Below are 14,060 nucleotides of genomic sequence, written 5' to 3'. Positions count from 1 at the left end.
TCACCTGTCACATTACAGCCCTAAGACTGGTTTGACAACACTTCACCGGATATCCACAACCTCCTCCAGTCAAAACACAAAGCGCATGCTGCTCTCCTAGCTAACCCACAATCCCTCACTTCAAAGACTCACTACATCTCCATCAGAGCCGAAGTACAGCGCACCCTCAGAGTCATGGAAAATGACTGGTGGACCAGGAAAGCCAGCGAGATACAAGTCTACGCTGTCATAAATAACACCCATGGATTCTATGATGCCATCAAATCCATCTATGGTCCCCAGAGGAAAAGCACAACACTAGTACGATCGGCTGATGGACTCACCCTACACAAGGACACTCAACAGATCCTGGACAGATGGCCTGAGCATTTCAATACTCTCCTCAACTCCCAAAACACTTCTAACCCATCCATACTCGCAGATTTCCCAAACTTCCCCCTTGTTCATCATCTGGATTCCCCGCCCAGTTTCACTGAGGTTCACAAAGTCATCAAAAACCTTAAAAACAAGAAAAGTCCTGGGGCCTCATTTATAAACGTTGCGTACGCCCAGAAGAGGGCGCACGCCAATTTCTAAGCAAATATTGGGATTTATAAAAACCAAACTTGACGGGAGATGTGCGGTCCTCCACGCAAACTCTGACCCATGCGTACGCACAGAAAGTGGAGAAAGGAGAAACGGCGACTCCGTCGGCACATGTATGAAGTGCGAGAACGAATGTGTTTGTGTAAAATGTATCCAGATAGGCCTATTGTAAGCCATGTAGGTCTATCATATATTGGGAGTTCCTTTGCAAAACGGATGAAGCCATTCTTACAACTAATGAACAAATGCCTCCACGGATTTTTCCATGGAGTGATACCAACAAAAACAAAACGAATTAGGATCTTAAATAGCCTACAAACGGAGACATATGAGTGCAAATAAAAACAAAATAGCAACGTTCGAATAAGCTCTGCAGTTATTAAAGAATAACCTATCTGCATGTTGTGGAATTAATTCTGATAATATTGAGGTGGAATACAGCCTATTACTTTTACACTGACGCTGTTCTCGATGCCTCAGTCAGGCAGACAGGAGTGCACCTTTTCATACACTAATGATAAGCCTACTGTACATCACATAGGCTACTGTGATTTTTTTCACGGCTTTTAGTCCGTTTTATCTATGTGTTTTTCTTTGTGTTTAAGCACGTCGCAATTGTGTTTTGAAAGGGACTGTGAAGTTTATTATTAACCCTCCGCCGCCCGTCACTGCCCCGGGATGAATTCTCCGAATCTGTATCTCATGGGGGGTCTCAGTGCCCCCCGCTCGTGGCACAAACACTGTTGTGTGAGGATATGCACTTGTTTGCGTCCACTTTTATGTCGGATCACTTCTTTTTATTTCGGCCACAGCGTTCACAGAGATCGCCACAGGCTGCACTCTATCGCCTTTACGCTCACACTGCCACCAAACTATATTTTCCCTGTTCGCCACTTCTCCAACGGGTACTTCGGGGTGACCGCAGTGATCCACACCGTGTGGAGTTTATTTTTCCATTTCCCTTTCAGTCGGCGATTGCCACTACCGCCTTCATGGACTCAGTAAATGATATTAATTCGGGCGTGTCGATGACTATGTATGGGTAAATATGGGCGGTACGTGAAGCCCGCAAAGGCTGCGCCACATTTAGAGTAGATTGTGATTTATAAAGGGAAACAGGCGTAGGACGTGAGTGCGCACTGTTTTATAAATCCGAATATTTTTGTTCGCACGTACATCCTACATTTCTTCCGTACGCCAGCTTCCACGTGAATCCCACGCAAAGCTTTATAAATGAGGCCCCTGGCCCTGATGGAATCCCTGCTGAAGTGTTTAAACATGGTGGCTACCTCCTCACCTGTCGGCTTCACCAGCTAATAAATACCATCTGGTCCACAGAAACCATCCCCCAGGAGTGGAAGGATGCAGAGATAGTTACAATCTATAAGATAAAGCTGACTGTGGCAACAGCAGGGGAATCTCCCTTCTCTCTGTTGCTGGCAAAGTGCTAGCCAGAGTCATGCTCTTTCGATTAGTGTCTCACATTTCCGAGGACATCCTACCAAAGTCACAGTGTGGGTTTAGGAGAGACCGCAGTACGACAGACATGATCTTTGTAGTTAGGAAAGTACAAGAACAATGCAGAAGAACATCACAAGGATCTGTACGTAGCCTTCATCGACTTGTCCAAGGCGTTTGACACCGTCAACAGGAAACTCCTCTGGGAATTATTGGGAAAGTTGGGGGTTCCACCAGAGTTCCTCAACATTCTTAAACATCTCCACGATGGAATGCAAGCCTGTGTTTGCATCGGAGGCCAGAAATCCCCCTCTTTCAATGTGAAAGTAGGGGTCAGGCAGGGCTGTGTCCTAGCCCCTGTCCTGTTCAACATGTTCCTGTCTGCAGTCACCCTTCTCTCACACAAAGCCCTGGAAACCACAGACGGTGTCCACATCCATTTCCGACTGGATAGAAACCTATTCAATATCCGGCGCCTGCAGGCCTTCACCAAAATCACCACACAACAAATCCTGGAGCTCCAGTACGCTGATGACTGCGCACTCCTCGCTCACACACCAGATGCTCTGCAACGGGCACTTAATGTGGTAACCTCCATATACAGTGCCCTTGGACTTTGTGCCGCAAACATCCCACCAACCGGAAGTTCCTATCTTCACTGTTGACTAGTGACATCCAGGTCCTAGCCTCCTCTGCCTTTGGTAGGCTTAAAAACAGAGTCTTACTAAATAGAAACCTGACAGTTTCTACAAAAGCAGCTGATTACAAAGCAGTCTGTCTGTCCACACTGCTGTACAGATCAGAAGCCTGAACACCATATCAAAGGCACATAAGAACGCTTGAGGCATTCCACATCCGCTCCCTGCAAAGGATCCTGGGTGTGTCCATGGAGGACAGAGTACCTCATGTGGACATCTTCAACCGCACCAAAACACCAAGCATCGAAGTGCTCCTTGCCTAAAGACACCTGCGTTGGGTCGGCCATGTAGTCTGCATGCCTACACAGCGACTCCCAAGCCAGATCCTCTATGGCCAACTTCAGGAAGGCCGTAAGTCTGCTGGGGGACAGCGAAAACGGTACAAGGACCACCTCAAAACCCTCCTGAAGCGCTGTGACATCCAGCCAGCATCCCTGGAAAGCCTGGCTGCCGACCGTCCCACATGGCGCTCAGCCAGCCACCAGGGTGTAGCACACCTACAGGAGCAGACCACTGAGAGGAGAAAACAGCAGTGTGCACAGAGACACCAGCGCGCTGCAGGGCCCCCCCCTCTCCCTCATGTACAGACTACGCTGCCCCACATGTGGCAAACCTTGCGGGTTGCGCATTGGCCTCCATAGCCACATGAAATGGCATCAACGTAACCCCCCACAATAACCCAGCTCAAGTGGAGCAACGTCATCATCGAATACGATGGACAGCCATAAGTAACAGCACTCCTTGGTCACGGAGCTGACCTTCATAAATTTTTTTGATTGATTAAACTTTATTTCAGACATATCAAAAAAAAAGAAAAACTAAAAGCATGAAAACACAACACAAAGAATATGTTCAAATGATTTCACAAATAAAAATAAACAAAATAAACAAAAAATAAACATAACATTGAATTGATATGCCTGAAAAGGAGTAGGAAGAAGTATAAACTTATTTAATCCTACCCCTTTTCCACAGCTCAATAACTTTATAATAATTTTTTATATATATATATATTTTTTTATATTTATACAATCCATATATCCATATATACTCGACGCCATTGCAAATGAGGGACACCCCTGAATTGGTCTCCTGAGGATAAACAAAAGTCAAACGAAAAATGAAATGAAATATCCACTACATACATCCATACAAAAATACATCCACCGTATGCATCAACACAATTCATACGTCCATATCTCCATATTTGTACAACTCACATATCCATATCCACACATACATATACTTTCCGTCTTAAATCTCTCCCTCATCCCTGTACCTGTTAAAAATCATTGCTTTGAATTTTTTTTTGAACTGAATCATGTTTGGACATTGCTTTAACTCCGTGCTCATACCATTCCACAGTTTCACACCACCAATTGAAATGCAATGACATTTTAAAGTCATGCGTGCAGCCAGTGTCTTAAAGTTTAACTGTTCCCTCAAATTATAACCACCCTCTCTGTCAAAAAAAAGTTTTTGAATGTTACCTGGTAGCAGTTTGTTTCTAGCTTTGAACATGATTTGTGCAACTTGATATTCAACCAGGTCATTGAACTTTATGATACGGGAATGTAAAAAGAGGAGGTTGGTGTGAATAAATGGAAACATAATTGATGCATACTTTTTTTAATAAGTAAAATCCCATGTGTAATTCTTAAATATGCGAAACTACGAGCAAATGAAGCTGCTCTGAAGGGTGATGAAAAGAAAATAATTTCTTTGATACAAACTGAAAAAATAATAATAATTATGAACAATTAGAATGGCCAGAGGAACTAAGCAGGGAAGTTAATAATAAAGTAGCGCATAGTCGACTGCTGTGGTGAGAGGAAGTTAGATAGTTATGTCAGTGTACATTTCCTCAATGGGAAAGCCTTATCGCTGCATGTTCTATACATCCATCTGTTTTCCTCTCTGCCTAGAAGAGGAAATAAAATTTCACTTCCCCAACATCTTTAATGATTCACTTCCACTTTTTTGAAATAAGGAAAACTATACACTGCCCCCACTAACTCTAATGTAAGAACAAGAGTGAGAGTAACAATGGTTGCGTTCTAAACTGACGGCACTAGTTGACGTAGTGAGACATGGCTGAGCTACACTTGAAAAAAGGGCAAAAATAAAAGTATATCTGCTGGTGCACACGCAAAACATCAATTTAAAAATCCAAACATTTATATACGTGGGGAAAACCCGTTTTTGGGCTGACCCCCTGTGCAACAGTACAAGGCTGACTTCTGCTGCAGCTACAGGGACGTCTCCCCCAAACTTTTTTAAATGACTGCACTGAGCGCCATCTCCATAAGATAACATACTAACTATGCATAAGTACCTCATACAGGGCTGTACCCTTATTTTTTTAGGTGGTAGCACTGGTGCTAGCAAGCAAAAAAAATCAGTAGCACAAAAATGTATTTGGTAGCACACAAAGTATGATCGAAAATTTGCATAACCTTAACCCTTGCATTTCACTGTAATTACCTTTGAGCATGTCATCTTGGTCTTCTTTGAGATTCTCAATTAATATTATATCCTAGTGTGTGCAGTAATAATTGTAGAAGAATGAATAGGGGTGCACTGATTGTAATTTAGACAAAAGAATCTAACCTGCCAATTGCAATTTTTTGCTGATTCAGAATTATTTTCCCCATAAAAATATAAAAATAATATCTATATCTATATATGTTTTGTATATACATATAATTATTATATTAATAATTATAATTTTTTTTAGAAAATGTCCTTCTGTTAATTAAAACCAAACTTTAAAACATTAAACATAGCCTATTAAATAAGTATACATATTGGTACAATTTAGGATAAATTAAATAGGTTGTTGTGAATGTGTTGGAAGTTGTTCTTCAGTGGCTTATTTCAAACTTTGTTTTTAGACTACTGTTGACTTTTCTCTGCAGCTGAATGAGTTAACTTTCTAGCTAGAGCACTGCAGGGCTGTGAAGCGCTAACTTCCTGATCTTACCGGCTTCAAAATAAAAGTCAACTCACGTTTGGCTAGTAACAGGCTTTTAATGTGAAGGCGCACAGGAAATGTTCTGTTTGCACACGCGCTAATTTAACTGCGGTAATCTCCTTCCGGTTATTACCGTTGGAGAAGTTTTACGGTAGACTCGCTGCACGAGCACAGATCCCGAGGACACATATCTTTCACCAGCCAAAGTGAAGGGTGGACTCAACAACTTACTTGCCTAAGACTACATTTACCCCCATTTGGAGTGTTAATGTAGAGCCCTCTAAGCAGTGTTGTGCATCTCTCCTCTGTGTTTCAAAGACAGCCTCTCCGCGCATTATCAACTAGCACTAGTGCGAATGGACTTGTATTCATCATCGCACGTGATCAATTTCAGTAGCAAATGCGATCAAAACTGTCGCACTGTACAGCCCTGACCTCATACAACCCCACTTCAAAAATACTCAACTATCCCTTTAAGAAGGCTTTGTCCTAACAGCTAGAGAGGATCTATAATGTGTCTATGGAAGCCCCGCCCCCGCCCCCTCATCATGAATAAATGATGGACAGATCTACATGTCTATTGGCTGTCTCTGTGGCTGTATCTCATTTAAGGGGCCGCAGCCTGCGAAGGCTGCATTTGAAGACCGATTGCATCATAGGGCGCGCAAAGGCTTGTCCCAGATGCGGCCGAGAAATGCAGCCTTCGTTTCACGGTTTTGAAGGGTCCAACAGATGTATCCTTCACGGCCCAACATATCCCAAGATTCATTGCGTTTTTTTCAGAGATGGCCTAAAATAAAATAAAAAATAACAAAACAGCAACGTGTTGCTCCATCTTCTTAACTTTTATCTTCCTTTCTTTTTTTCTCGTCTTTTCTTTTATTTCTTCTTGTAATTTTTTTTTCTTTTCGTCTGGTAGGCAACTTCTTTTTCTTTTTTCCTCCGTTCCTCTCTTTCCGTTGGCAGCAATCAGGGTTGCTAGGCAGCACAGGAGCGGCGAGTCGTCACACAAGGTAACGGCTTGTTATGCAAACCGGAAATGCTCGTAAACGGCGACCTGCGGAGACCGTCTCATTTAACAACGCTCGTTCGGCCTTCGATTCGGCCTTCACGAGCTATGGCCTTCACAGACCGCGTCCTTAGAAGGATGCGGCCCCTCGATTGAGACACAGCTCGTCTGTCATCCGGCTCAGACTTCACTCTTCACACGGGCAAACTGCCTCAAGGTCCACGCAATTAGAGCGGATGAAAACGGAAGTTGGGTGATTATACTTTCAAAACAAATGCGCAAAACGTTTCAAGCTGTACATTTTTTTTTGTCGTGTAGGCTGCAAAGTAACCCTGTACGGCTCTTTATGTGTAGCCTATTAAAAGGTCCAATGGGGATAAGACTTTCAACTCACAATGACCTCAATGGTGACCGCCTTCCATTCCGACATAACGCCACTCAACATTGACGTCTAATTGTCGGAGTGGTGGTACTTTTTTTTTTCAAATGTACCGCCATTCCGACATATAAACGTAGGCCTACCCGCCATTCCGACATTTAAGTTAATATAGGCTATCTATCTCTACTCTCTATGCCACTTTGCGCGCTCTCTCTCTCTACTCTCTAGGCTATAGCCTATGGAACTTTCTCTTCTCTCTCACAATAAGCACCAAAAAGAAAACGTGAAAATAAAGCTCATTTTGACATGGTGTTTCAGCACTCCAATTACAATGATTATTTTTCAGCACCATGGAGCCTCGACTCATTATGTGGCGAGTCGACGTGTCAGAGGCAGAATCGACGTGTCAGAGGCATGAATCGACAAAGCGATCAACTTTTACTGTGGTTTTTTTTTCTGCTGCACTTAGTAGTGCTGAGGAGAGCTTGCCAACTGCGCTGTCCTTTACCCACCATCACTGCTGCAGTAATGTTTAGATTTCATAATTTGCATCAAAGCCCTTAGGATAATAGAAATTAGAGGCTTTATTTAAACGCAGTCCATGCGGTGGTTATATTAACTGTGTCGGCTGTAGACTGAAACTAACTAACGAGGGAGGCGTCTGCTTCACTGTAGGCTACAGTTCCATAGTTGCACATTCAGTTTTGGCGACATGTCTCTGTGTATCAGGGCTCAGGACTCGGGTCATGCAATCGGATCGCGGAAGCCTTTCTTCTCGACAACGTTAACGTGCAGGAATCCCCGGTGATCATTTTAGGACAGTCCTATAAAGGCTACATGTGTCATGGTCACCCAACTTGCCTGGTGTGAATATGTATGACTGATGTTTGAGGTGGAGGTCAGAGGGGCCGTAGGCGCTGAATGGCAGCCACGCTTCCTTCACTCTGCCCCAGGGCAACTGTGCTAGGCTGCTAAGTTTACCACCACCGGTATGACTGTGTGTGAATGAATGGAACCTGGAACGCTGTAAAGTGCTTTGAGTGCCTAAAAAAGCTCTATATAAATTCAATCCATTACAAAGATTATTTTTCAGCACCATGGATAGCTGCCTCAATATGTAGGCCTACAGGTAAGGCAGGGCATTCACAAATATCATAGCCTAATGCAACATTTATGTGACGTAGTTGTAGGAGTACTATGCATACTTATTTTTATATCTTGGCACTTTATTTTTAAGCACTTTATGTCTCCTCAGGCTTGTGTACATACTGTTGTGTTATGTGTCCATTGTTGTCTTGGTTTGTCGCGTGTTTTTAACCACTACCTCATATGCTGTACACAAATTTGCGATATTTAAGTGCTTCTTAATTTTTTCAAATAAAGGTTTGCCGCAATGTCGCAGATTAGCCTATTTGACTGCACATTACGTGTGTCCTTTTCCCCCTCTGAGAGCTACTTTAAAGAATAGAAATGAGGGAGAGAGCTACTTGTGTACATTGTGTAACGTTTATTCAAATGGCAAGTTTGTATAAAAATCCAACTCTTTGGAATTATAATCTATCAGTGATTCGCAGGCAGGCACAAATATGGGGGAGAACACGAAACAAGTGTGTCGGAATGGATGGATGTATATAGGTAGCTAACCTTTTATTTGGCTCTCTTCCATGCAATATTCATGTAAGGTTAATACAATAGACATAATGCTTTCCGCTAGTGCCTCCAATGTGCAGCTGGGTGAAAAAAGTAGCCAGCCGATATCCCAACCCTCCTAGGGGGGCAAAACAGAACTTTCCTCTTACTTGCTAATGTAAGATTTGAGTGCCGTCTTCCAAATCGTTAAGTGTTGAGGCCAAAGCCGTCTCAAACTCAAACAACATATCCACAGCCATCTCTGTTGTTAACTATCACGGCTTCGACGGCGCATGCCCAGCACTGTCGCAACCGGTTACGTCCGCCCCAGAGCACCATACATAGGGATCTGGCCCGCCCATATCAGATAGAACCAATTGAAACGTAGCTCAGAACTTTCTGACATATTTAATGACCTTCAATGGAGAGCGTCCAGACCAACAGGCGCAGCAAATTTAATTTGCCAGCGGCAGGTCTGGATTTCCAGGCTATAAATGTGGTGCACTTTGAGAGGAAAATTAAGAGGCTAAATCTGACGAATTTTGTGTGAACAAATAATTTGGAGACTGGGTCGGATGAATTAGAAGCCATTGAAGAAGGACACATGGATTTTCCATAAAATTTTTAATTTAAAATAAAATATTATGGAGGATCCTCTGGGATGGGCTTGGTGATCTTTTTCTTTTACGGGACATATTTCTCTGTAATATAGTGAATGCATTTAAATGCAGTGAGAGGAACGAAGCAGAAGAACTCTGTTGTCCAGCTATCTTTTTTTCCACAGACGAGGCTGAAATAGGCTATAGACTACAGGTCCTTCTCATATAATTAGCATATTGTTCATATATTTTAGATTCATTACACACAACTGAAGTAGTTCAAGCCTTTTATTGTTTTAATATTGATGATTTTGGCAAAAAAGTAAAGAAAAACCAAAAATCCCTATCTCAAAAAATTAGCATATTTCATCCGACCAATAACAAAAAAGTCAACCTTCAAATAATTATGTTCAGTTATGCACTCAATACTTGGTCGGGAATCCTTTCGCAGAAATGACTGCTTCAATGCGGCGTGGCATGGAGGCAATCAGCCTGTGGCACTGCTGAGGTGTTATGGAGGCCCAGGATGCTTCCATAGCGGCCTTAAGCTCATCCACAGTGTTGGGTCTGGTGTCTCTCAACTTCCTCTTCACAATATCCCACAGATTCTCTATGGGGTTCAGGTCAGGAGAGTTGGCAGGCCAATTGAGCACAGTAATACCATGGTCAGTAAACCATTTACCAGTGGTTTTGGCACTGTGAGCAGGTGCCAGGTCTTGTTGAAAAATGAAATCTTCATCTCCATAAAGCTTTTCAGCAGATGGAAGCATGAAGTGCTCCAAAATCTCCTGATAGCTAGCTGCATTGACCCTGCCTTTGATAAAACACAGTGGACCAACACCAGCAGCTGACATGGCACCCCAGACCATCACTGACTGTGGGTACTTGACACTGGACTTCAGGCATTTTGGCATTTCCTTCTCCCCAGTCTTCCTCCAGACTCTGGCACCTTGATTTCCGAATGACATACAACATTCGCTTTCATCCGAAAAAAGTACTTTGGACCACTGAGCAACAGTCCAGTGCTGCTTCTCTGTAGCCCAGGTCAGGCGCTTCTGCCGCTGTTTCTGGTTCAAAAGTGGCTTGACCTGGGGAATGCGGCACCTGTAGCCCATTTCCTGCACACGCCTGTGCACGGTGGCTCTGGATGTTTCTACTCCAGACTCAGTCCACTGCTTCCGCAGGTCCCCCAAGGTCTGGAATCGGCCCTTCTCCACAATCCTCCTCAGGGTCCGGTCACCTCTTCTGGTTGTGCAGCGTTTTCTGCCACACTTTTTCCTTTCCACAGACTTCCGACTGAGGTGCCTTGATACAGCACTCTGGGAACAGCCTATTCGCTCAGAAATTTCTTTCTGTGTCTTACCCTCTTGCCTGAGGGTGTCAATGATGGCCTTCTGGACAGCAGTCAGGTCGGCAGTCTTACCCATGATTGCGGTTTTGAGTAATGAACCAGGCTGGGAGTTTTTAAAAGCCTCAGGAATCTTTTGCAGGTGTTTAGAGTTAATTAGTTGATTCAGATGATTAGGTTAAGAGCTCGTTTAGAGTACCTTTTCATGATATGCTAATTTTTTGAGATAGGAATTTGGGGTTTTCATGAGCTGTATGCCAAAATCATCAGTATTAAAACAACAAAAGACCTGAAATATTTCAGTTGGTGTGCAATGAATCTAAAATATATGAAAGTTCAATTATTATCATTACATTATGGAAAATAATCAACTTTATCACAATATGCTAATTATATGAGAAGGACCTGTATACACAGTGCATGGGCAACTGAGGGCAGCCCCATTTCCAATTGTTTTTAAATAAACTCAATAAACACTGTGCATGGATCAGTTAACCTCTGATTACATCCCTGATGAACTGATTAAATTATTAGGCTTTTAATTATCTAGACCAAAACATTGAATTCCTTTTTTTGTATAACTACATTTGTACAATATGATGTTGATATCAAACACACAAACTAAAATAAATAAATAAATATGCTTGTATGTGTTCTGTATTTGTACTACATGTATCTTGTGTGTAGCTTAACTAAATATTCAACAATTATGTAGGCTATTTACAACATCAACATCGTAACAGTGTTGAAACTTTTACATATCCACCAGTTACCAGTCTCTCCATAAGATGCGTGTCATTTGAACTGCCTACAGCTGTTGTGTCAAGATCACCATTAAAATGAAACAAACAAAAAAAGATTACCTAGATACAGGGGGTGGCTCATCTTACCCACTGGTTTGACTTACCCCGTTCTCCCCTACTTCAAATAAACATTTTATTTTACTTTGAAAGATGTGAACGGATATGACCACGTCTGTTCTCGCTGACTTCACAGTGTGGAAGTGGGACAGCTTTAGAGTCTAAACTCAACAACAAGCCCTGCTGCTGTAGGCTACGGCTGGCCCATCACAGCCAGTTGATCTTTTCTTTCCTTTTCACTCTCTCTCCCTCTCTTTTTAGGAGCCCTTCTGTTTTTTTCTCTCTCTCTCTCTCTCTCTCTCTCCCTTAGCCTGCAGTCACTCACAGTGGGAGTGGGTGTGTCGATGCGGGCCAGTGTTTAGCCTAGTCGCTGCTTGTGTGCGCACTCTGAAAAAGGAGGAAAAAAGTTGATGATGAGTTTAGTAGTGTAGTTCGCGGCCCGCCTCGCTCGGAGCAGCTCAGGCTTAGGCTACCGTCCAGGAGAATGGCAGTTTGGACCAGAGCGGACAAGAACGGCCAGCTGGACCTTCTGCTCCGAGAACGCTGGATCCGGGTCGCCGCCGAACTCACCCGAGAAACTCTGACTTTGACGGCCGAGGCGGAGGCGGTAGTAGGCGCGGGGCAGGGGGGCAACCAGTGGGACTACAACAACTCTCCCCAGTCCGCGGGCCTGCGGAATGGCATATCCAACGGAAACGAGCCTGGAGCGAGTCCTCCCGGGAACCCAAGCCAACCCCAGAACCAGAACAACCGGGGGCGCAGCGGCAGCCCAGTGCGCGCGGGAGCCAACACTCGGGGTAATCAATACGACGGAAACTACGCTCTAAACAGCCCCGGGAAGTCCTATCCAAATAACGGCACGAATTCTGACTATGGAAGCCCCGGGTCCAGCAGCTTCGGATCCAGGCAAGGCGAACCTCCAGTCAGCGTGGTGGAGGGATCATCCTCCTCCGAGGCTGTGCGCAAAGTCCGGGTTGTCAAGCAGGAGTCCGGCGGGCTGGGGATCAGTATCAAGGGAGGGCGAGAGAACCGGATGCCCATCCTCATCTCCAAGATCTTCCCGGGGCTCGCGGCCGACCAGAGCCGCGCGCTGCGGGTGGGCGACGCGATCCTGTCGGTCAACGGGAACGACCTGCGCGAGGCGACGCACGACCTGGCGGTGCAGGCGCTGAAGAAGGCGGGGAGAGAGGTGACGCTCGAGGGTGAGTTCACCGACGCGAGCGCGGGGATTACCACATAAGGCCGAGATAATACTACTAGTGGTGTAAAGAAAAGAGTAGACTACCTGAAAAGAAACCACTTGAGTAAGACCTTATTAGGAAAGTTGTAAGTTAAAGTTACTTAGGCTCATACAATAGGCCTACCACTTGAGTAAACGTACAAACATATGCAATCTGATTTTAAGAGAGTATAGGCTATCAAGAGTAGCTCGTTTGGAATGTAGGCTCAAGGATGCCAGCCCCTAAATTACAAGTAGCCTACGAGGGTCCTGCATTGAAAACGTTACCTAGTTAGTACCTAGGTAGCCTTAAAGGTCACATATTATGCTAAATGCACTTTTTAAATGTGTTCTAACATATCCATGGGTCCACGGTGTGCCTAGAGACTGCCAAAATATTTAAAAAAATAACAATCTCTCCTTTTCTCACTCTCCCCCTTTCTGAAACCCCCACCCCTCTCCCCCAATATACTCCAGTCAGAATTCTCCTCGTTTCTGACCTCACAAACTGGAAAGCCAGAAGCTTCCACTGTGCAGCCCACACCCCTATTTCTTATTGGTCCACGCCCCGACAGACAGAGGGCGAGGCGTATCTGGCTTTGCTTCCGGACAGGGGGCGGGGGGAGCTCAAAGATTGTATATTTACGAGGGGAGCTGCAGCTCTTTTTAAAAAATAGGCCATTGTGAGATTAGCTGAACATCAGCATAGTACAATAAATTATCTGAAAGTTTTTTTCAGCAAACAATTAAAGAAAAACGTATGGTGTCAAACATACGGCCCGCGGGCCGGATCCGGCACACATTCCTGAGCATTTAAAAAAAAAAAGTAAGTCTCTAACCCATTCCTGTGAGGAGTAATGAATTTTTAAAGAAATAACCAAAATGCTCACTCCAGCCGCTAGGGGGCAGCCAAAATAAAAAAGCACATTTTAGCAACGTGGGAAATGGTAAATGGCAATCTTCCTTCACCGCTATTAATGTTTCCTCTAGTGCTTTATGGCAAAGTAAAAACCAAAAAAATTTAAAATAAATAAAACTATTTTTATTTTTAGTGCTGAATAATTAATGTACTACCATTAATTGTCTGCGGCTCCACACGCGAAACGAGCAGGAGCATGCTAGTGTAGGCCTACAAGATTTATTTCCTAATTTTCCAAGCTGCTTTATTTTTATGTTTTAAATTGGGAAAAACAAATTCCAAAACAACCACTAACCTCTGTATTTAGAAAGAAGTCAAAACAGTAGAAGTTGCACTTTTATTTAATTGTATTTTGTACTGTCTGCATGTTTGCACAAAATGTG

The 14,060-nt window shown here is 43.8% G+C and overlaps 1 protein-coding gene across 1 annotated transcript in view; it reads left to right on the top strand.

Moving 5' to 3' along the window:
- Positions 1-11,902: 11,902 nt before the first annotated feature.
- The window catches only part of sntb2 (syntrophin, beta 2), a 39,636-nt gene continuing 37,478 nt past the window's right edge, over positions 11,903-14,060 (top strand). The window contains exon 1 of the mRNA XM_080027104.1: positions 11,903-12,741. Within this exon, the coding sequence (XP_079883230.1) occupies positions 12,024-12,741 (718 nt within the window). The 5' untranslated portion in view covers positions 11,903-12,023. The remainder of the gene's footprint in view (positions 12,742-14,060) is intronic.

Source organism: Ammodytes marinus (assembly GCF_949987685.1).
Source record: "Ammodytes marinus genome assembly, chromosome: 5".
NCBI classification, from domain to species: domain Eukaryota; kingdom Metazoa; phylum Chordata; class Actinopteri; order Uranoscopiformes; family Ammodytidae; genus Ammodytes; species Ammodytes marinus.
Note: the sequence above shows the minus strand (reverse complement) of the source record. Positions and strands in the feature narration are given on the sequence as shown.